Here is a 24912-nt window from a genome sequence, read left to right on the forward strand (position 1 = left end):
AATGCCAAACAAAAACATTTACTGCCTAAAATAGAGTCCATTCCTTATACACATATAGATGCAGTTTCTAAGGAATCGAATCTACTGTTTATTTTAAAAAGTGTGAAGTGAGTTGAGGGGGAAAGGGCAAAAACCCAACAGTCCTGGGAACAGATGTACTTCTCATGGATTCCTCCAACTTGGGATTCTTAAACTGCATACTTTTTGGTATAAGCTTTCACTAAGAAAAACAATCTAGTGCAAAAGAGATGGAAGCTGAACTCCAGGATTCACCAATGATTCCATAGACAGCAAAATCCCCTAGTAAATTCTCAAGCCCCAATTACCACCATTCCCCAGTCTCCATTTTCAAGAGGAAAAAAAGCAAAAAATTAAGCCTGTAAGGAAAGGAAAAGGTCAAGGACAAGGATATAAGCACCTCCTGAATTAGCTGTAAGTACCACCATTAAAGGCTGAGCAGGTGAGCTACCAGGACTCTTGTGGAAACTGGAGATACAAGAAAGACACACAAATAGGCATCAAGGTATGCTCATTTCCACCCTCATTTCCACCTTATGATGACCACAAACACACTGACAAGGAAAGTTACTATCCATCCTGTGTATGTGTGCATGCATGCAGAAATGTACGTGCCCTTACTGGCATTCCCCAAAACCCTGCTCTCTCTCACACATGCCCCTTGATATGCCTGGCCAACATGTTGGCGACCAAAGAGGTCAGAAGAGGCTGGGAGCTCACTTCTTGATTCAAACCCTCCTTTAAAAAAAAAAGAACCCATCACCCCAACTGTCATGAAAGCTTTATCTCTCTTTAAAATTTTTTTTAATTTTGTATTAAATTTTTTTTTTAATTTTTAATTTTTTAATTTAATTTTTTAATTTTTTTAATTTTTTAACTTAAAAAAAAGACAAAATGACGGTCAGGAGGATAACTGAAGATTTCTCTGTAGAATGATGTACACATGTATCAGAAATTGACATATTTTCTGCTAGGAAATGTGAACTACCATATAAGCAACCTAGAAATGGGAATGCCTCTGCTTCTTGTGTGGCAGAATGATACCTAACGTTTTCTTTTTGTCTTTGATGTACAGTTGATGAAAGTGGAAGAATGGAAAGGCAAACAGTGTGTAATCTAAGTATTATGAGCTAGAGGTAATCACAATTCAATTTTCCCTAAGACTATTAGCTTAGAAATCAAATTTGAGACAAACACAGTTTTAATATAAACTAATTTCATAAGTCATACTTTAAAATGTCAGGCAATCAAGTATCCTAACACTTTGTATATTAACATTAAATGCTAACATAAAATATCTCAGACCCTAAAACAAAAAAAGGGATACCCTCTCTTTCAATGTTTCATTCTAAAGGCAATATGGCATTTTTAGAGGCTACACTGTAGCACATCAACAGTACATTTTGATACATCACTGGGATTTGCCCTAAAAACTCTGAAAAAAAGAATAAAAAGCAAACCTTTTTTTTTTCTGTAGAATTACAATGACATACTTCAGTTAAGTAAAAACCTTTCTGACACCCAAATAAATGCTGAGATTCAAAAAGAGGCAACTGTTTGCTGGCAAACAGCTCAGGTTGATTCAAGAAAAACAGAGCTGAGTAAGATGAGTATAAGAATAGGAAAAGTTATAGGAGCAGTATTTCTCTATTTCAGGACTGTATCAAGAATATGGGTTACACAGAGAGCCTCATCTCTTTGTCCCCCTTCAATGAAGTAAAACGATGGCATACCTATTTCAGTGGCCCTTCTATCCCAGCTCCATCTCTCTCTCAATCTTTCAGAGACTGTGGTAAACCCTGAGGTCTAAGAGTCAATTTCAGACTTCCTCTTAGGAATTCAGTGAGTCTCTTCCATTGAAGGAAATTCAATTCCACCTAAATAACTCCTTGAGAGGTGCCCTTAGGGGCACCAACAATTAGTTCACAGATCTAAGTATACTTCACACCTCCAAGCTTCTCATACCCATGAACTGGCAGTGCCAATTCATGTAACTGCCAAGTGCATGGGGTGCCCAATCAGCCCCCTGCATCCCTAGCATCTGCTTCTTGGGATGCCTGGATTGCCAGAGTACTGCTAATCCCTCAATTATATATTATATAGTGTCAAAGCTCACAGGTCCGGAAAAAACACACAATGATCGTGATAGCTGGAATGTCACCACTGTATTGGCCATAACTGCTCCATATCTAATGACTATACACATTTGGTACATTATAGTAAGTCTCTAATTTGCACTACAGAAGGCAAGTTTATTAGACAGACACACAGACAGGTGTGTCCAGCTATTCAAATCATCTTGACTTCCATGTGATGACTTCAAGACTCTGAAATAATTGACTGACAAAATTTGGCCATGACTCAAAAGCTGGGGGGAAAAAAACAAATCTTGTTGCCAGTCTGACACTAACCACAAAAGCCTTTAGGAGCCAAACTAATTAGAGTCTCTTCAATTACATTTACTAATTGAATGGATAAGCAAAGACAGCATGGATCAGTGAAAGGAACACTAATTTGGGAAGCCAAAGACCCAGGTTGAGTTGCAGCTCAGCCACCAAGCCCATGTGTGATTTTGTGAAACTCACTTAACCTCTCTGGCTTCAGTTCCTAAATCTATAAAGTAAGAATAGTGACTTGGGTTATCTTTAAGGGCTTCAATCTCCAAAGTAGAAAGGAAACTTAGGTAAAGAAATTTTCCACTTAAGTTCTAGGAAGGTAAAGCCTCTGTGAAAAAGAGCTCATGGGATATGATCAGTACAAAGGTACAGTATTAATAAGGTTCTTCTGCACTGGGGCGCCTGGGTGGCTCAGTGGGTTGGGCCGCTGCCTTCGGCTCAGGTCATGATCTCAGGGTCCTGGGATCGAGTCCCGCATCGGTCTCTCTGCTCGGCAGGGAGCCTGCTTCCCTCTCTCTCTCTCTGCCTGCCTCTCCATCTACTTGTGATTTCTCTCTGTCAAATTAATAAATAAAATTAAAAAAAAAAAAAAAGATTCTTCTGCACCTTTTGTCTACAGACAGTCACTGACCTGGCTGACTTGGTCACTGCTCTGCTCTGCTCTGCTCTGTCATGACCATCCAGAAAGATCTCTCGCTAATTCCATCTGCTTCAAATCCTAAATTATTATGAATTAAGATGACTTTATTTTTCCATTATCTCAATTTTAACTATAGGAGATTGGTTCCTTTGTGTACCATGATCTCTTCAGTCTTTGAGAATTTTTGTAGCCAATTTCTCCGGATTTAGATTCATCTGTATGCTAGTACCCATCAATGGCAGGTATGCAATATAAGGAGTAGAAGACTGGACAAATTAAAGACAAAATCTGCTTTGGTGGGTCAGGGGAAGGAGGGAGGCTTCGAGCATCAAGGCCCAGAGGAATCTGAGGGAACTGCACCTCCTTTTTACGTATCCATCAGAAGACGACAACTAGTTAACAACTGTTAACTAGTTGCTTTCCACAAAGAAAAATCTCATTGTCTCTTCCAAATGAAACAGTCACATAAATTAAGCTCAGCATTGCTTCTAAGTAAGCCAAGTGGGTAAGAGAATCTTGCTAAGAAATAAGATGAACATGACCTTGGTTAAACCTGCCATTCTGTGTTTTTTAATCTTTCCAAGTAGAAAAGCACACTGTTACTTCAAAATTACACTACAGTAGAAAAACTGACAAAAACAGTTTGTGCCTACATCTTAAAACATTTGGTCAACAATGATGGAGCACACTTAGTAAGAGGCTTTTAAAGTCCTCATTTAACAAGACCTGAGTGGATGCCAGCTTAGATCCCAAGACAATTACTTAACCAAACATTCTCAGCCTTACAACCCAGGAACAACAAGATAGCTTCCAAGTTTTCAAAGAGAAAACAAAAGAAAAGACAATCTAATTAAGCCTAGTTCAACCAGGAAACTCACACAGGAGTGGTGTAAAAGTCCCAAGACTGTGGCACAGATCAGCAGCATCTCCAAGGAAATTCCTAGACAATGAAAATGAAGCACAAGTCATATGCCCTTGATGCTAACACTTAAAAAGAAACTGGTATCTTCTGTAAAATGAAAGTGGGATGGAAGGGACAGTGCAGAACGTATTCTTAAACAGGGATGCTATCAAATCACTTTATCTCCTAGTATGGTTTTAATTTTTACCATCATACTTTCATTTAAAAATATGTCTATAGGGCACCTAGATGGCTCAGTTGGTTAAGCATCTGCCTTCAGCTCAGTTCATGATCTCAGGGTGATGGGATCATGTCCCACATCAGGTTCCCTGCTCAGTGGGGAGCCTACTGCTCCCTCTCCTCCCAGTTCCTATTTTCTCTTGCTATCTCTGCTCACTCTCTCAAATAAATAAATAAAATCTAAAAAATATATATACATCTATAGCTCTCTTCCAAAGCACTCTGGACTCAGAGACTCAGCCAAGACTAGTATGTTTCTATGAGTGGTGTTGGGTAATGAAGATTTGGGAGAGCGATGGCAGAGATACAACCACCACCACCGTAACAACAGCAGTAAGACTAATAATAGCAGTAACAGCACTCTCTACATGCCAGGTTCTCCACTACTAAAAAGGTACTATTAAAATCACCATCTTATAAAATGAGGAAATTTAAGTAAGAAGAGTTAAATAATTTGTCCAAAGTTATACAGCCAGCAAATGGTAGAACTGAGATTTACGCCCAGGCAGTCTGTCTGGTTCCAGGGTTTTTTATACCACTGCATTCATAATTTATCAATTCATGATTTCTAATAAACAAAGCCTTGATAATTACCTTTGTAATGTAGGTTACATTCTTAGGAAAGATTATAAAAGTTGAAATGATGCATCTTTGTAGGTTAAACCTGAGTTTCCAACAGAAATAAGGATATAATAAAGGGACACTGAAAGAGGAATGCCCACATTTTGGGGGGAAAGGACCAAAATCATATTTAACCAAGTATAAATACCCTATCAAAATAGGTTAAGTTTTTGGGTTTTTTGTTTGTTTGTTTTTTAAGTAGGCTCCATGCCCTCCATAGAACCTAACACAGGGCTTGACCTCACAACCCTGAGATCAAGACCTGGGCTGAGATCAAGAGTTGGATGCTCGGGACGCCTGGGTGGCTCAGTTGGTTAAGCAGCTGCCTTCGGCTCAGGTCATGATCTCAGCGTCCTGGGATCGAGTCCCACATCGGGCTCCTTGCTCAGCAGGGAGACTGCTTCTCCCTCTGCCTCTGCCTGCCATTCTGTCTGCCTGTCCTCGCTCTCTCCCTCTCTCTCACTCTGATAAATAAATAAAATCTTAAAAAAAAAAAAGAGTTGGATGCTCAAACAACTGAAGCACCCAGGTGCCCCAAATTCACACTATTTTTTTTTTTAAGATTTTATTTATTTATTTGAGAGAGAGAGACAGTGAGAGAGAGCATGAGCGAGGAGAAGGTCAGAGAGCGAAGCAGACTCCCCCATGGAGCTGGGTGGCTCAGTTGGTTGGACGACTGCCTTCGGCTCAGGGCGTGATCCTGGAGTCCCGGGATCGAGTCCCACATCAGGCTCACACTATTTTTTAAAGTAAACTCTATGGTCAACATGGGGCTTGAACTCACAACCCCATCAAGAATCACATGCTCCTTTAAAAAAAAAAAAAAAAAAGAATCACATGCTCTACTGACTGAGTCAGCCAGGCACCCCTAGAAGAGGTTAACATCTAAAGGCATAATAAATTGATTAAATACCACCAATCATGTCAAACATTTTTAACATGTCAAAGTTTTTATTTCCTTCATAACCCATGCAGTATGTTCTACTACTAGACTGGGCTTAAAGAAAACCTCCAGGGTTGGAATATCTAAAGCATTTCTTCTTAGAGCACTGGTCTCGTAAAGCATTTCTTCACCTGGAACTGCAGGGGGCTATCATGTAGCCTCTTGGAAGGAGGGAGGAGCCTTGGAGCAAAGCAGAGACAAGAGGCAGACAGAAAGGAACCTGATAACGTCTATGCACCAAATTTGGCTGTGCCCTGGGCCAGACCACTCCCCAACTCTTCAGTTAAACGATTAAAAGAAACAAAAAATCTGCACTTTTTGCTTTACCAAAAAAAAAATGTACTTCTTCAAAGAAATGTCCAAAGCTCTTTAGAACCTATTTTGGTAACTTCTCTCTCTGCAAATTTCTCGCTGAAAGCACAGTCAGCATTAGAAATCAACTATCCAGTCTATGCAATCGTTGGCGACGGGGGGACCTCATTTTCTTTGGCTGCCATTTTATCAGCTTCACCTCACATAGCAATGTTGGGAGAAGGCAGGGGCAGTTGCAGGGGGGGACACTTGTTGTTAAAATGAAGTATCAACACAGACTCTTGAACTGCTGAAACCCTGAACGCTTCATTGCACTACTGTGCACAATGGCAATAAGTTTCGAGGTTTTCACCTACATTTTTCTATCCCATTCCATGTCTGGTCTTTGTCTTTTAGTAGTAGAACGAAACTCATTTTTTCTTTTATCCAAAAATTTTTTAAACTAAATATAGCTATGAAATAATAGTGCTGACATTTTAATATATCAGAACTTATTCATCCACATTGTTACTTTTTGAAGTACTGATCTTAGGAAATCACACTTGTTCAAATGACATCACCACTATTTCAAAACGTTTTTTAGGCTGCCAGCATCAATTATTTAATAAATGTTTTCATTTTATTATGGCATGATACTCCCCCTCAGGCCCAAAGTTTTCTTATCCTTTATCCTTCTCCTTTCATTCATCTAAGTTTCATATTCTCCTACCCTCCACTGCTGTCATAATCAATACTCAGAGGATCTCACAAAGTCAAGGTCATAGGGGAACCAGATATGTGAGGAAGAGAAGATGTGGGAAAGGAGGATTCTCTCTTCCAGGCTGTTGACTCAGAGCTTTTCCCACCATGTGTTGGGGGCAGGGATGGGAACTGTAGACAAGAAGCGAAAACAACTCTTTACTTTTCACTAATCTGAGAGGAGCAGCTACCCACAATCCATCTTCTTTCTTTCCTCATACCCACTTATATATCTCAAGGAAAAGGAATATCCAATAACTGAACCAGTGTCCTAGAATCTTCTCATTTTTATTTAGGAATCTGGGAGATCCTGTCTCTACCACATTCATTTCAAACTACATCATTTCTGTTTGGAGGTGAGCAAAGATTATACATAATATGTTTGTAGTTCCTCTGAGAAATGAAATGACTCTTAACAGTTATAGTTCCCTATCAGGAATGAAGTGATTCTTAACAATTATTATTTTTTTCTCCTCAAAAACTGCTTCAATTCTTCATTGTCATCAAAACGCAATTTTAATAGAAACTTCCTTGTACTAGTATTGAGTCTTGCCACCCGAGACACACCTAACAGGCTGCCAGATCCAACTCAACCTGTTTTGTTCTCCACAGCACTAGGTGGACTGTTAGACATACAGCAGGTATTCAAAAATTCTACCCTAGAGTAGAATTCTACCCTAAGGCAGAAATTTCTAGAAATCTAAACTGCTCTTTACACAGGCATTACGTTTCTTAGTATTTGCTTTAAGTCTATCATCCAGAAGTGGGCTGTTTAATTCTATTTTTTGTCTCATTTTTTTTCTATATTTCTCAGAAAATTTTTAGTACTCCCCCAATTCTGGGATTACATTCAGCCTTACCACTCCACAACTTGCACAGAACTTCCTTCGTATCTCGAAAAAAACAAAACTCTAAATTCAGTTACTAATATATGATCTCCTGTTATATGAGTTATTGGTAAAGGTTAACAAATTCAAACAGGAACTGAGCAGTAGATGCTATCATCTTTCCTATATAGCTATTTGAATTTTACATTTGAAGAAATTAAGATACTATAGAAAATACTATATCTGAATCATAAAATTATTACGTCACAAGGTCTTGAAGCAAAGCATTCTGAGTTTCTGAAACAAGTGCTAAGTCTGTAATTAAAAATGAGTAGGATATACTCTAGTCCAGAAATTCTTCAAACAAGAATGACAGCCTAAAAACAGAACACTTGAGATCCTTCATTCACTCAGCTCTGTACTTCATATGGCACACAGTGTTGCTAGGTTGTCTCCTGGTTTAATGGCCAATAACATATATTCACAAAGTGTTGCCATACAATATTTATGAAATACATTTACATATATTCTCATTTAAGCCTCATAATCTAATGACACAGGTTGTCATCATTCCCATATTATAGATGAGGAAGACAGCCGAAATAACTTGCCCCCAGTAAGAAAGCAGGTAAATATCTAAGCTGGGATTCAAACTGAGTTTCCTATCCCTAAACCTATTCCTGTCCTAAGACAAATTATGCTTCTCAGTAACATGGGAAGCTATTTCTACCAAACTACCTGCTTTCATAGCACAATCAGTAAAGTTACAATCTCAGAAAACTAATATAGAGCCAAAACAAGCCCTCTGACCCAACCTGAGAAATGCTCGCAGTCACCTGCCAAAGAACAGACCACCTCAATCTTTGTTGCACAGACGGATGCTGGATGAAAGTTAACAATAACAACAATACAAAAATAAATATATAACATGTATATAATTAACAATGAAGTAGGTTTATAATTCCATTGTGTACACTCATTTGTCATATTTATTTTTAAACATCAAAATCTAGAAAAAAATCTAAAGAAAAGGCCTTACCTGTTCACCTGCATCTTGAAACTCCTTGCATGCATCAGGGAACACATCATAAATAATGAGTGGATAGCCATGTTTCATGAGGTTTTTTGCCATTGGATTCCCCATGTTGCCCAGTCCAATGAATCCAACTGGAGTCTTAGAAGCCATTGACCTAGAACATACTGATTTCAATAAATTACTTTCAGTAAGGGCAGTGACATTTCTTATCGTAAACATTCAATCAGTATTAGTTAAGTCAATTGTTACTGAGATGTTTTCTACCTTTAATTTTTTTTAGATTTTATTTATTTGATAAAGAGAGACAAATCATGACAGAGATATCAAGAGAGAGCACAAGCAGGGAGAGCAGCAGGCAGAGGGAGAGGCTGAGCTTGGAGCTAGAAGCAGGACTCCACACCCTGGGATCATGACCTGACCTGAAAGCAGGTGCTTAACAAACTGAACTACCCAGGAGCCCTGAAATGTTTTCTATTTTTAAAAAAACCTTTCAAATGCTAGTTTTAAACTAATGATCTAATCACATTTAAAGACATCAACCACATACAAACATCTAATTATTTAGTTCTATAGGAAACAACTACACAATTTTAAGCAATCTCTCCTGCTTTCTATCTCTATAACATCCCTTTTACCATTTTTAACAATAAATTGTAAAATGTTCTCATTTCTAAAATATATGTTTTACAGGCCCAACCATGTGGCCTTTGCTCTATAAAAGTTGTCTGTGAGGCAGGGAGGGGTCACCCTCTCTGTAAAGGGCGGCCCCAACCGGTCTGTTTGACAGTCGGTTTGATTCTTGATGCTTGGCACGAAATAAAGCTTTGCTTGACCTTCACTTTGTATCAGTCTCGCTCCTTTGACCATGGAACCATTATTGGGGGACCCAACACTATCTATATTATCACCTTTAATAATGCATATGACAAACAAAATATTCAATGAAACATGTATCTTGGACAAGGTCCAAAAACAGAAAAAAGTTTTTTACCTTCCCATCCCATTTATAGAAATCATCCCCTCCAATGGTATAAAAAAATCTTAGTAAAATGTTAAACCAACTAAGTCACCAGTTTATAACATGGGTTCTAGGGGAGAAGATGGAATGCTTCCATGGGCTTTAAATGGCAAGGGTAATAGTTTCAGTGCCTTGGGCTAATAACAACTCCATTCACTTTCAGAGAAGAGGCATTTCCATTTACAGAAAAGGAATTGTTCTTAAAAAGCTGTACGCAGGTTTTGTTTGATTTTCTTCATTTTCACAGAGGCCTTTTGAAATCATACTGGGGCACACAATCCAAAGTAATGATTTTTGCAAGAAAGAGTAAAGGGACTTTGCATTGCCATGAAAATAACCTTACACATCATGTCTTCATTTCTAGATTAGAACTCCACTCAACAAGGGGCGCCTGGGTGGTTCAGTGGGTTGAAGCCTCTGCCTTCGGCTCGGTCATGATCCCAGGGTCCTGGGATCAAGCCCCGCATGGGGCTCTCTGCTCAGCAGGGAGCCTTGCTTCCCTTCCCCTCTCTCTGCCTGCCTCTCTGCCTACTTGTGATCTCTACCTGTCAAATTAATTAATTAATTAATTATTTTTAAAAGAACTCCACTCAACAAGTACTTACTGCATGAAGTACTATGACAGAGCCAGAGATAGACATAAGCAAGATACATATAGTCCTTGCCCTTGTAAAGCTCCCAGTCTACTGAGAGAAGAACTCTACTTGCCCTTTTTTCCACCACTGAAAGCTTTACTTTTCCTTTGTCTTTCAAGGACTCTAGTTATACAACTGTGTAGTACACCAACTAATTACAGTCAGTCACCCCTTTGAGTTTCAGATCCTCTCAACTGACGGATCCCTGCTCGTCCCTGAATTTAATTTAAATGCAATCAGATTTCCTAAAACCAAATTATTTGAAGCTCTAAAGCTTAAGAAATAGAGGTCTTGAGAGAGACAAACCCTAAGAGACTCTTAATCAAACAAAACAAACTGAGGGTTGCTGGAGGGGAGAGGGATGGGTGATGGACATTGGGAGGGTATGTGTTGTAATCAGCTCTGGGTATTATACAACACTGATGAATCACAGATCTGTACCTTTGAAACAAATACTACATTATATGTTAATTAACTGAACTTAAATTTTAAAAAAGAAAGAAAAGAAAAGAAATAGAAGACTTCTGGGTGCCTGGCTGGCTCAGTCGGTGAAGCATGCAACTCTTGATCTCAGGGTTGTGAGTTTGAGCCCCATAATGGTGTAGAGATTATGTAAAGTAAAATCTTAAAAAAAAGAAATAGAGGTCTTCTTGGGTTAGAAACATATTTAATTCCTTTTAACTTGACGCTTGACTCTAACATTTCCATTAAACATGGGTGTCATTCTTGTGCAACATCACCCTACCAGTGCTAAGTTTAACACCATGGGTATAATAGGAGTCCTGTGGCTGACTTTCTGGCCCATAAGGGGTTCAATGACAGAGAAATGACACCTAATTTAAATGCTACAACATTAAACAGAATGAGAAGCATATTTTCTAAGAGAACTCTAACACTAATAACTAACTCCAGTGCCTGAGGAGACAGTTCTAGAAAAATGTTGCTAAGGCTGATGATGTCAAAGATCAAATGTACAACATTTTTCTAGAACTGTCTCCTCAGGCAAGACTAATAATAAAAATAAACCACTGAAACTATATAAAGACTAATATAAAAGTAACAGTATTATTAGTGCAGGTCTCTCTTTGTTCATTTGAGCTGCTTCAACAAATATGCCACAGTCTGAGTGGCTTAAACAACAAACATTTGTATCTCACACTTCTCCCATCCAAGTACTAACCAGGCCTGACCCTGCTTAGCTTCCGAGATTAGACGAGATCGGGTATCTCACACTTCTGGAAGCTGGGAAATCCATGATCTAGGTGGCAACAGATCCAGTGTCTGGTGAGAACCCACTTCTGGGCTTGTATATGGCCATCTCCTTATATTTTAACGTGGCCAAGAGCAGCGATCGAGAGGACAAGCTCTCCTGTCTCTTTTTATAAGGATACTAATCCCACTCATGAGGTCTCCACCCTCATAACCTAAATTACTTCCCTAAGGCCTCACCTCCTAATACCACTACAGTGGGGGTTAGGATTTTAACAAATGGGGGGGGGGGCAAACATTCAGTTCATAACATTTTAAAGCCATAGACTGGATAGCAATAGCATAGCAACAGATTGGATTATGGGTTAGAATAAAGGAAAGATCAAAGATGACAGCAAGAAAACAGGGCTAGTAATAACCTAAGTGGAGAAATCAAGAAAGAAAGCTATCACCATCTTAAATAAAGTAACTGAACTATCAAAGAGCTGGAAGACGTTCCACAAACTTAGAAATATAACCAGTTAAGATCATCTCAGAGATAGGATGAGAAAAAAAGACACATATTTGGTAACAATCTGCTTTAAGGCGAGAACTGAAAACGTGGTAGTTGATAAAACTGCCAAATGAGAGTAAAAGACACTGAAGAGCAAAGCCCAAGGGAATATCAACATTTAGAAGTCAAAAAGAAGAAACCAACTCTAAACCAACAGATGTTAAAATTAGGGGACAAGGATATTAAAAGTGATAATAACTGTAGTCTGAATTGTTCCAAAGATAGAGATATGAAAGATACAAAAAAAAAAAAAAAAAAGACCCAAAATTGGGGGTGTGTGGGTGGCTCAGTCAGTTAAGCGACTGGCTTCAGCTCAGGTCATGATCCCAGCATCCTGGAATCAAGCCCCAGCTCGGGCTCCCTGCTCAGCAGAGAGCCAGCTTCTCCTCCCTCTGCCTGCCGCTCTGCCTACTTGTACTCTGTCTGTCAAATTAATTAATTATTATTTTTTTTTTTTAAAAAGACCCAAAACTGAATTTTGTAAGACGAAAACGACCATGAGTAAAATGAAAATCACACTGGGTTAAAAGCAGAACACATACTGCAAAAGAAAGGATTAGTGCTCTTAAAGACATAACAATATAAACTATCCAAAACAACAAGCAGAGAGAGAACTTAATAAATAAAAGAACAGCAGTGAGCTATGGGACAGCTTCAACTAGCCAAATACACACGTAACTGGAGTCATCAAATGAGATAAAAGTAGAGATGGAAAAAAGATATGAAGAAATAACAGCCAAAAATGTCCAAATTTGACAAAAATTATAAACCTTCCACCATACACATCCGAGAAGCCCAAGGAACCCCAACATGGGAAACATAAACACAACTACACCAAGACACATCATAATCAAAATGCTCAAAAGCAGCCAGAGAAAAAGACTTTATACACAGATGAGCAAAGATAAGGCAGATTTCTTGCCAGAAACAAGGCAAGAGAGAACACAGTAGAGCATCATCTTAAAAGTACTGAAACAACAACTATCAAGGAAGGAATCTATATCCAGTGTAAAAATACATAATTACAAATATTTATGTATGTGAAGGGACAGGAGGAAATTTGGAGGCATGTCGGATATGGTCACAATCTTGATTTTGGTGATGGTTTCACAGGTACATACATGTGTCAAAACTCATTAAATTGTATGCTTTACTTAAAAAAAAAAAAGATTTATTTATTTGAGAGAAAGAGAGAGTGCAGGAACGGAGGTAAGGGGCAGAGGCAGAGGGAGAAGCAAACTCCCTGTTGAGCAGGGAGCCCCACGTGGGGCTCAATCCCAGGACCCTGCGATCATGACCTGAGCCAAAGGCAGATGTTTAACCAAATGAGCCACTAGGGCACCCCAAACTGTATGCTTTATATATGTACACTTGAGGGGTGCATGGGTGGCTCAGTTGGTTAAGCATCTGCCTTCTGCTCAGGTAATGATCTCAGGGTCCTAGGATCAATCCCTGGAGCAGGCTCCCTGCTCATCAGGGAGTTTGCTGCTCCCTCCCCCTCTCTCCCTCTGCTGCTCCCCCTGCTTGTGCTCTCTCCCTCAAATAAATAAATATGTGCAGTTTATTATAAGTCAACTATATTACAATAAATCTGTCTTAAAGTCAACATTTTGGGAAAAAAAAAAAAGTCAACATTTTGGGGTACCCGGGTGGCTCGTCAGTTAGACATCTGCCTTCAACTCGGGTTGTAGTCCTGGGGCCTTAGATCAGGTCCCGCATGGGGCTCCCTGCTCAGTGGGGAGACTGCTTCTCCCTTAGCCCCTCTACCCCACCCCCCAATTGTGTGCTCTCTCTGTCAAAGGAATAAATAAAAATCTTTAAAAAAAAAAGTCAACATGTTTATAGAACAAACAAGAGGGGCCCTGGGTGGCACAGTCAGTTAAGCTTCTGCCTTTGGCTCAAGTTGTGATCCGAGCCTACTTTTCCCTCTGCCTCTCCCCTCCACCCCGGCTTGTGTTCTCGTTCTCTTTCTCTCTCTCTCTCTCTCTCTCTTGCTCACTCTCTCTCAAATAAATAAGATTTTTAAGAAGAAAAAAAGAACAAGAGAAGACAGCTCTCAAATAAGATATTGAAGTGAGGGACGCCTGGGTGGTGCAGTTGGTTGGACGACTGCCTCCGGCTCAGGGCGTGATCCTGGAGTCCCGGGATCGAGTCCCGCATCAGGCTCCCAGGTCCATGCGGAGTCTGCTTTGCTCTCTGACCTCCTCGCTCATGCTCTCTCTCACTGTCTCTCTCTCTCAAATAAATAAATAAAATCTTTAAAAAAAAAAAAAAAAGATATTGAAGTGATTTATCAATCAAATGCAATGCATGAAGTTTGGAGGGATCCTGATTTGGAAAAAAGAAAGAAAAAATGAATGAACTATAAAAGATATTCTTTTTTTTTAAAGATTTTATTTATCTATTTGACAGAAAGAGATCACAAGTAGTCGGAGAGGCAGGCTGAGACAGAGAAGGGAAACAGGCTCCCTGCCGAGCAGCGAGCCCAATGCAGGGCTCAATCCCAGGACCCCGGGATCATGACCTGAACCGAAGGCAGAGGCTTTAACCCACTGAGCCACCCAGGTGCCCCTATAAAAGATATTCTTAAGAAAATTATGGAACTTTAAGCATGAATTAGATATTAAATGATGTTATGGAATTGCTAATTGTCTTAGGTAATGATAATTTGGTTATTTTGGAGACCATCCTTATTCTTGGGAGAGTCACTCTGCATTATTTAGGACTGAAGTGTTACGATGTCTGCATTGTACTTTCAAATGATACAAGTGGGATATGAATATATAGATATGGGATATGAATATATTGGAAAGAAATAAAGCAAATAGGTCAAAATGTTAACAACTGTTGACACTAAGCAAAGATTACACAAATATCATTGTATTATTCTTTCAATACTTCTGCTTGAAATTTTTCATAATAAAGGGGAAAAAAACTCAACATATCTATATGGAAAAAATACCACAAATATGACAAAATACAAATAACCAGGAAAAATACCTGCAACATACAAGAGAAACAGCACTTTTTTGGTTTACATGCAAATAGCTCTTTAAAATCTAGAAGAAAAATACGAATGACTCATTTTTTAATTAGACAAAAATCACAAAATAGTGTACAGAAAATATTTAAATGACAAAACTTTAATATTATATTCAATTCTGTCATAATTGGAGTAATATAAACAAAGCAATGTAATATCATTTTTCAGTTATCAGATGAAGAAATTTGTCTCTTTGATAAAACTACAGGCAAGGAAGGACTAATGAAAATATGTACTCCTGCACACTGCAGAATTACGTATTAGGTCAGCCTTTTGGATAGCAATTTGAAAAAAATTTATCTACATTTGAATTTTATTATGAAATTTAAAATTAAAATGTACCTACTCTTTGACCCAATAATTCCATGTCTAGGAATTTATGATACACTGGGAGGTCTCACACTTTTTTTAAGGGGTCAGGTAGAAAACATTTTCAGCTTTCTGGGCCATGAGGTCCTGTCACAGCTATTCACCTCATCAGCCTAAAGCTGATGAAGCCACCTAAAGCAGCCACAGACAAGCTATAAACAAATGACCAAGCTTGTGGTCTAATACTATTTTATTTACAAAAACAGGGGACCAGCTATAGGCCATAGTTTTCTGACTCCTACTACACATAAACTCTAAACAACACAAAAATACATTTTATTATAGTACTGTTTCTAACAGCAGAAAAATTATAAACTAAATACACATTAACAGGGCACTTGATAATCCACAGGAAAGCAATACAATGAAATATTATGCCGATGTTCAAAAGAATGTGTTATCTAGAAGTACAGTGAAAAAAATCTCCAGGATAGGTTATTAAGTGAAAAAAAGCAAGCTGAAGAGCATTAGATATAATCACATATAATATATAAGGAGAAAAGAATATATATGCATTAACTTTTATTGAATTTCTGTAAGAATACATAAGAAACAGTTGTTACATCTAGAGAGGCCAGAGTTAGAGAAAAGACTATTTTTTATAACCTTTTGAGTTTTTACTCTGTGCATCCAATTTTTCTAACTACTTTTATAATAAGATAAAATACAAGCACTGGTACACATGTTACAAGACTTTCTAGAGAGAACTTTCATCAAGTGGACATATGGGGATAAAGTCAGTTCTGAAGCAATCAGAGTAAAGACGGTGATAAAACAGATCCAGCAAAGTGGATTCACAGCCATTAAACGTTGCAGGCTGACTTTCCAACATCCCTTCTTCCCAGAGCAAGAGGCAAGCTCCAAATAACCTAACCCAATAATGGTAATCCTGGCTCTCTACAACTGACAGCTTCCACACACTGGCAGCCCAAAATCAATGATTTGGCAATGCTGTGGGTAATCCGAATATGTAACAAGGAATGTTACAGAGATTAACAAAAGGATTGTATCTAATCAGCAAGTTTCCTTGACTATCAGTGGTAACACTACTTAAATGAACAGCCAGGAGGAACACAGGCCACAGGCAATACAAGTCATCCAGAAAAAGAGCAGGAGTTGGAAAAAAGATAATACTAGAAAGCTATCAAAGGCATCACTGAAATTTCTGATTATAATTAAGTCTGAGGTCTGAGATGGTTACAGATAAACCTAGAGAGGGACTTGATGCAATGAGGGTGCAGAAAAGTATGTCTATGTATTTGGAGGGGGAAAGAAGGGAGGGGTCAAAGGACCAAGTGAGATGACAATGATATACAGCACACTGGTTAACAACAAGGGGGCAGGGGGTGGTGTAATATTAACCAGAAGGCTAGTTCAGCTTTTGAAATATGGTTAGTATAGCAATTCCTAGCAGTGAGATCTTGGAAGAGGTGTAGGAGAGCACTGATGTTAGTTGTTATAGTTGAGGCTCAGCTTCGGATGAGCCAATATGAAAATCAGTGAAGATAAAGTTTTTTAATGATGGGCTCAGTTGTTCTCTTCATTTCATTTTTGCTTGTGGCAAAGATAGAGAAAGGGTAGTATAATTAGATGATTTAATGTCAAAAGAGAGGAGTTTTTACTGATGGTGATAATATTTAAGAACAACGCTGAAGGACAGCCATATACAAGACCTAGGTTCCAAGCGAGGCAAGGTCACTTCTTAGACATATGCCCCTGAACTAACAAATTACCTAACTTCCCGAGACATTAAGTTTTATCAACAAGAGTCACTACTTCGGGTTATTTAAAGACATTTAAGGACTCCTTGAGATAATACACGTAAAGTGCTGAGCAGTGCCTGGCACATGATAGGTCATTAAGTATTTGCTACTTTTACTATCAGTAGTCAAGAAGCAGTATGGGGGTACAAGTCCTATGCCAAATGCCCATTTTGTCCAGCAGGTAAGAAGAGCCAGAGTGTTAGAAAAGGGACACAGCGTATTTTAGAGGATGCTCTCTAAGGAAATAGAGCTCTTATTTTAAGGTGAAGCATCAGGAGTGCTTGGACAATGAAGAATATGCTCCTAAAGAGGCAGAAATTCAAATAAGCATAAAAGAATTCTTACCCTAAATTCTTATACTTTCAGACGTAACACATTTTCCTTTAAGTACATCACTCATATTAATGTGTAGAAATAGAATCAGATGATAGCTAAAATCAAGCTGGCAAGAAATCAGTCAACACAATACAAAAATGACCCTGGTTGACTGGTAAACAAACTAGCTAGAAAATTTGGCAAAATTAGTCTCTAAATCTATAGATGTAAAATTTATCGGTTATGTCCTTTTTCTCTAATACAGGGGCAAAGTTATCTACATCTTCATAACATGCAGTGCTACCAAAAACCAGCCTACTCTAAATATCAAAATGCAAAAAACTGTAGAAAACTGGAAAATATGAAAAAGTATCATCATGGGGGAAAAGTTAATCTCCCTACACAAAAATAATCACTATTAGCATTTTGCATAGCCCTGCCAGTCTTCTAAGTGCATTTTCTCATTATATTGAGATTATATTGTATACACAACTTTTATCCTATTTTATTACATAATATTATGTCGTAAGTATTCTATTCTATTTGCTTTAATACTAAGCGTTAACCAAACTAAGGGTGGTGACTTACTCTACAAAGGCCTTTACTGTTTGAGTTATTTTAGAAATAATGTAACAAGTATGTAATCTCACAAGTCTAAGGTCAACTTTTGGTCCAAGGACCATATGCAGCTTTTCAGAGCTTCATATGCGACCCTAGAGGCTAATGTTAAGGAATAAACTGCTGTGTATCTTATTTATACTATGCATTGCTTTGAAAGTAGATTTCATATACACAAAAAGGGCCATAACAAAAAAAAAAAGTTATTCCCACTTCTGTATATGATTCTGGTTAATTTTCCCATTCCACCTTTGGTCAGGGGGCCATTTTAAGACCGTGATACAAATTATTTTTCCATGTACATGTTGATGAGTCACAATGAATACAAAGGGCCTATAATTATAGATTTTTTTCTGTCAGTTTAAAGAAGTCTAAACTACAACTAATTACCTTTTAAGATAAAATACAAAACTTTTAAATAAATGGTGATGAAATAGTAATATATGTAGAGTTTAATATTTCTTTTATTTTTCCTTTTTGATGTTTTAAAATTAAAGTATGCTATTAACTAGCAACCTTTAATTCTCTTTTTTTTAGTAAACAAATTGCATGGATCTTTATAATAGTATCATCCATATGATATAAACACACTAAACATACGATAGAGACAAATCTCCCACAGAATTCAGAACACTTCATAACATTACTATTTGAACGTGTTTCTTTCTGTCCCTAGACTCTAGATTTCCACGTAAATTTATTTATTTATTTATTAAGACTCCAACGTCAAAAAAAGGTAACACAAAAGTAAATTTAGTGGGGTGCCTGGGTGGCTCAGTTAAGCGTCTGCCTTCGGCTCAGGTCATGAGAGCCCCACGTAGGGCTCCCTGCACTGCAGGAAACCTGCTTCTCCCATTCCCACTCCCCCTGCTTGTGTTCCCTCTCTCGCTATGTCTCTCTCTGTCAAATGAATAAATAAATAAAATCTTTGGGGAAAAAAAAAGTAAATTTAGTGAACTAAAATTCACAGAAACATTTAAACAATTCCAAGTAAAAACAATTGTTGAAATGTTTTAAGCAATCATCACAAAATGAAATATTTAAAATTCATCGTAAGTCTACCTCCATACATCTTTGGGTCAAAAGGTCAAAGAACCCAAAGAACAAGATTATACGCCAAACTAGTCTAACCAGCACTGTGGTAGGCTCTCCCAGTTGAGAGGCAACTATGACAGTTTGGGGCCTCAGGCTCTTCCAGCATGAATTCAAAAAACTTTCATATCTCTAATGGGTACATCCAAGGTTCATGAAAATATCATTAGAACACCTTATAAAACCACTAAGTAGTACATATATCTTCCCTGGCTAATCAACACTGAAACAATAGCTCATTCATGTGAAAACTGGAGTTACATTTAGTACTGGAAAAGTGACTAACAGATTTAAGTATCTCCAAAGTGGGAGGCATTTTTTTGTAGCTCAATACATACATGTAGCTCAAATACTGGTTACACTCAAGTTTAGCAGATTCTGTGAGTTTGTTATCTTCTTACTGTGATTGTGTAGCAGCTGTTCTCTTGCATCACATAGAGCCTAAGCCAGACAGGAAATTCACAGTTCTGCTTAGGTATTACTGAGCCTGAGAAGGGAAGCTATCAAGCATTAAATTCCCAGCCTGGTATTTTTCTACGTGATCAGACAAATATTAGTACCAAGGCTTTTTTAAAAATCCTGAGTATGAAACTGCTCAATAGTGCATTGTTACACTCTCAAACTTTTACAAAAAGACAATGGCAATGTCTCCATAAATCAACCAATTTTTTCAATTAAAGAGGAATGCTGGTGTAGAAGCTGCAGGAATGAGAAAAAAAATCAAGAACTACTTTCTGGATCCTGATGGGATACCTTAATTCATTCATTCATCCAAGGGGCCTCAGGTTCTTCATTGGAAAAACGACAAAGATTAGATCTCTGTGCATCTAAAAAAGGGCCTCTTCCTAAGTCGATGGTTGGCTTCCATAAGTTATAATGGTGTGCGGGGAGAAACAGAGTATGTGCAGGCCACAATTTTAAGGACGCCAAAAGTGTCTTGGTTAATAATCTGACAGAAGTGCCATCTTCAGGGGGGCACCTGGGTGGCTCAGTGGGTTGAGCCGCTGCCTTCGGCTCGGGTCATGATCTCACGTCCGGGGATCGAGTCCCGCACTGGGCTCTCTGCTCAGCGGGGAGCCTGCTTTCTCCTCTCTCTCTCTCTGCCTGCCTTTCTGCCTACTTGTGATCTCTCTCTCTGTCAAATAAATAAATAAAATCTTAAAAAAAAAAAAAAAAAAAAAAGAAGTGCCATCTTCAGGTAGCACAGTTACCAAAAAAGCGGGGCAGAGGAGGCAACTCGTGCTAGTCAAGGGGGTGACTTAAAACTTTGCTGGAATGACTTGTCACCTGGTTTGTATAGACGACCACTTGTGTAAGACCATCCTACGCGATTAAGGTGGTTAAACAAAAATCAAACCCCACTGCCCGACAGCACGCCCATCAGGGTGCATCCCTGGGGGCGTTGAGAGTCACAGGGATGGGGCCAGGTCCACCCTGAGGTTGGGCCCTCCAACTGTCTTCGCAGCCCTTACTCCAAAGAAACACGCCCCAGAGCCAAACATTCCTCCCTTAACCCAAGCTCTTCCCACCCCTTCCTAAATCCCCAAAAAGGCGCTGAAAGCCATTAATCTGGATCCCGGGGGGGGTGGAGAGGGATTACTGGGGGGTCAGGGGGAAGACTAGCTGTGCGAGAGGTGGCCGCAGAAGAGGTCAGGCCTTGGGACCAGCCAAAACTGGGGGTTTTAAGCCCCGACCCAACCGCAGCGCCTCCCGTGAAAACACCTCTTCGGCCGTCAGGGCGCGAGAAGCGGGTAGCCGGAGGAGGGACGGGGGGAGAAGGCGCGAGGTCCTTACCCGCTGCAAGGCTGTACGCTGCCGGGCGCTGCCGGCGGCTCCAATACCGGAGGCCGGAGACGGCTCCGCGGAGCCGTAAGGAGGCTGCCATGCTGCCCCCGCCCCGCCTCCCCGCGGTGACCTCCGCGGCTCCCGGTTCACCCACTGACTGCAAGTGTGCGCCGCGGAGCGGGCGGGACCCACCACGGCGTGGAGCCGCACGCGCACGCGCTCTGCAGCTCGGGGCGGGCACCCACCCACGAGGGGAGGAGCGCGACGCGGAGAGGCGCGGCCGGGCGAGACAGGGGTCGTCAGTCCGCTTACGGATAGTGAACCAGACCAATCAGGATTCTCAGGTCTCCGCACTTCGCTAACCAATAGGAAGCCTTTAGGAACCCCACCCACATCAAGCGCCCTGGCCCCGCCCCCAAGCTCCTCCCTAGTCTAGCGACTGCAGGCGGGAGTCTCCTTGTTTATCAAAACGCAGCGGGTGTGCGGGAGGCGGTGGCTGCCACTCACTGTTGGCACCAACGAGCGCCCGACCCTCTGGAACCGCCCCCTAGGAGGGTGTAACTGCTCGTGGGGCCTCCGTGCAGACAAGAACAAAACTGATTCGTCGCAGCTGCTGTAATTTTTATGCAAAAGCAGAAATTCCTAGGCTAAGTATAGGGACCCATTTTTTTTTAAGATTTTATTTATTTATTTGACAGAGAGAAATCACAAGTAGATGGAGAGGCAGGCAGAGAGAGAGAGAGGGAAGCAGGCTCCCTGCTGAGCAGAAAGCCCGATGCGGGACTCGATCCCAGGACCCTGAGATCATGACCTGAGCCGAAGGCAGCGGCTTAACCCACTGAGCCACCCAGGCGCCCTAGGGACCCATTTTTAAGTTCAATAATACGCGGATCTCCTAATGTTAGTTAGTACTTGTATTTTTAGCGTCTGTTCATTGAAAAACAACAGAAATCTACCATTAATGTGATAACTTTGATACGCATTTCACTTTAACACAACAATTTCTCCATAAATTTGAGAAACAGTAGGAAAACAAGTTGGTAACATTATTCTATTTGATGGGTAGAATTACTAGGAACTCTATTCCCATATATATTTCTTTAATGTCTTGAAAATTATGCATTTTGTAAGCAAAAACTAAGGAGAAATGAAAATACCAAAAAAATAGTCTATATGTATGTGTGTCAGAGACAGAGAGAGAGAGCTATTCATTCTTCTTTCTGTGCTTAGTGTACATATTTGAGTCTCTGAACCCTTTGGCAACAACTGCAGGGCTTCCCATCTCCACTGACCCCATAAAAGGGTTGTGAGCCCCGCACACTCCAAAGCAAGACTTGGAACCTTTGCAGAAAGGTAGTATAGGAGGAAAAACAGTGAGGAGTGTCTAGGGCAATAGAAATCCCAAGGTGTCCACCCCCACCCCCAGATTCATTCTACTTATTCATTTGCCTAGATTGTGCTTACCCAACCTTTTAATCTGAGTAGTAAAATCAACAGATTTGACTTTGACCTTATTTTTCACTTCTGCCCAGTCAGTCATGGAGTTGGAAGTACCTAAAGGAAAAGGAAAGAAACTGGATAATTTCCAAGCAGGTTCTTTCATGGTTCTGGGTAGGCTAGCAATGTTTCCAGGAACTAGTACAGAGTGCAAGGTTCACATTTCTAATTGGTAAAAAAACAACTCCTTTCTTTGGCTATCTCTCCACTGCAGCCCTCTATTCCACACCAACCAAACAGAAGGAGGAGAGGGAGGGAGGGAAAAACGAAGGGAGGAAGGAAGGAAAGGGGAAAAATTATTTCAGCATTGGGACAGTCTCCTAGATGTGGGTTCCTGTCCAAATCTGTTTAATTGGTTTCTGGAGAATGTCCTACCTGATCTCTCTCCAGTTTATTTGGATTTTAGCTGGAATAGACCTCCTGCAACCAACAGATGTAGTCCTATGGATTTCTATAATTAACTGCTGAAATGTGCTTTGCTTTTGGATTATGTCAGCCTACATAGCAGAGCTATTTACAACACAGGACAACATATCAATTGATCTCCCAGCTCCTAAACTTTATATCCCAGTCCTCTTGAGATTTTATATCCAATCAGATCGTTTTTGTCATTTTTATGGTGCGCTACTGCTTTTTGTTTCTCCAGGTGGTTTATAGAGACCTTTTCTTGAAAATGAGTGTTTCTTTGCAGAAGGTTGCTTCCTATGTGCAGTGTCTTCCTGGACTGGAAGAAAAAAAGGAGAAAGGGGCTCAGAAAGAAGAGCAGTCTAAACTAAACTGGGCATGAGAATTTTTAATTTGTGCTTTTTTTTTTCCCTCCAAACTAATGTCATGGCTTTGAAAAAGAAATGAGGGCATTGAAAATTTGACTCTTTTGCTCAACTGAGACCAGGGGATAAGTCACAATTTCTCCATATCCCTGCATCATGTAGTTTAATATCTCCTCTCAGAAGCCCTTTACTGATTCATATATTAAGGCTCTGAGATTTTTACAGAAGTTTATAATAAGCATTATCATTTTTTAAGTAATTACTATTTGAAGGTGCTTATAGCTATTATTATGTTTACAAAGGCTGTTACTACCCATGTTGGCTTTATTTGATTGCCTCCCTGATATCTTGAAGGGCACTGTAGCTTTTTCCTGGATCTCTGACATGTAGTTTTGTTTGAAATTGTGTTTCAAGACATTACAGCCTCTTTGCTTCTGCTTCCAGGTAGATGGAATAAGTATATTTTTCTCTATCTCTCCCAATAAGTACAACTAAAAACTTTGGACATTATATATAAAACAAATTTAAGAAACTCTGAAACGTGGAGAAAAAATGGCATACTAACTAGGGACTTCTGGACCCAAAGACGGAGGGAAGTACTTGGGTTTTTGTTTAACCTTAAGTTCCCATACTGAGTGCTAGAGAAGTCAAAAGCTAGAAACCTTGAAATGCCGAGAGGCACAGACAAAACTGCCCCAGTGAAAGGCTATTCTCTTTAGCCAAAGGATGAGGAAGGGGCAGCCTACCAAAATATCACTTTTACACCAAAATATCACTTTTACAAAATAATTACTCTGCTATAGACAAGCACCACACAATAAAAACCTATGACCCCACCCATGCCTGGGAAGGCCAAGTGAGGAGCCTAGACTTGCACACTCTATAGGCTATAATGAAACACTTCAACATCCTAACATCCCAATCCCCCATTCCTCAATCCCACTGGTGTCATGTCAGAGAAAGCCAAGTAGAGGGCCAAGACTTATATACCACTGCTGAGTTATAACAAATAATCCTCTACACATATCCCTGATCCCTCTCCTTACAGAGACTATGTTGGGAGCCTGGACTGGACTTCCACCCCTACTTGACAGTAATGAGAAAACCCTTCTCCCTGCTGAGAGAGTCAGAGAAGGGACCTACTGGAGAGTAAGGACTTTCATCACTCTCTGGTGTAAGGAAGCCAACCATCCCCATTATGGTGCCATTGGAGGCCTCGTGGGGAATAGTAATGAGGCTCTCCTATCCCTCTCAGCTAAGGAAGTACCAATGGCAGCCTAATGGGAAGTTGAACTCCTACCCAAGCCCACCAGTAATGAGGAACCACACCCCCATGCCATCAATGTCAACATGGGCAGAATGGAGAACCTTGAATGCTACACTTAATGTCCCATTAACATAGACAATGCACCCTCTATTCCTTTTCCAGGGCTAGGAAAAGCCAGCTAAAATAGGTGGTTTAAATAAGACCCAGAGTAGAATAATAACCAAACATCCATGTTGCAGTTGAAAGTCGTTCATCGTACCAAGAACCAAGAATATCTTAAACCGAATGAAAAGAAAAAAGATGTCA

The 24912-nt window shown here is 39.8% G+C and overlaps 1 protein-coding gene across 1 annotated transcript in view; it reads right to left on the reverse strand.

Moving 5' to 3' along the window:
* HIBADH (3-hydroxyisobutyrate dehydrogenase) overlaps positions 1 to 21284 on the reverse strand; it is a 110346-nt gene extending 89062 nt beyond the window's left edge. Inside the window, exons 1-2 of the mRNA XM_044246283.1 lie at positions 21082 to 21284; positions 8676 to 8836 (exon numbers count right to left, since the gene is read on the reverse strand). Of these exons, the coding sequence (XP_044102218.1) occupies positions 8676 to 8836; positions 21082 to 21172 (252 nt within the window). The 5' untranslated portion in view covers positions 21173 to 21284. The remainder of the gene's footprint in view (positions 1 to 8675; positions 8837 to 21081) is intronic.
* Between the last annotated feature and the right edge of the window lie 3628 nt (positions 21285 to 24912).

The sequence above is a fragment of the Neovison vison genome, chromosome 4 (assembly GCF_020171115.1).
Source record: "Neovison vison isolate M4711 chromosome 4, ASM_NN_V1, whole genome shotgun sequence".
In the NCBI taxonomy this organism is placed as follows: Eukaryota; Metazoa; Chordata; class Mammalia; order Carnivora; family Mustelidae; genus Neogale; species Neogale vison.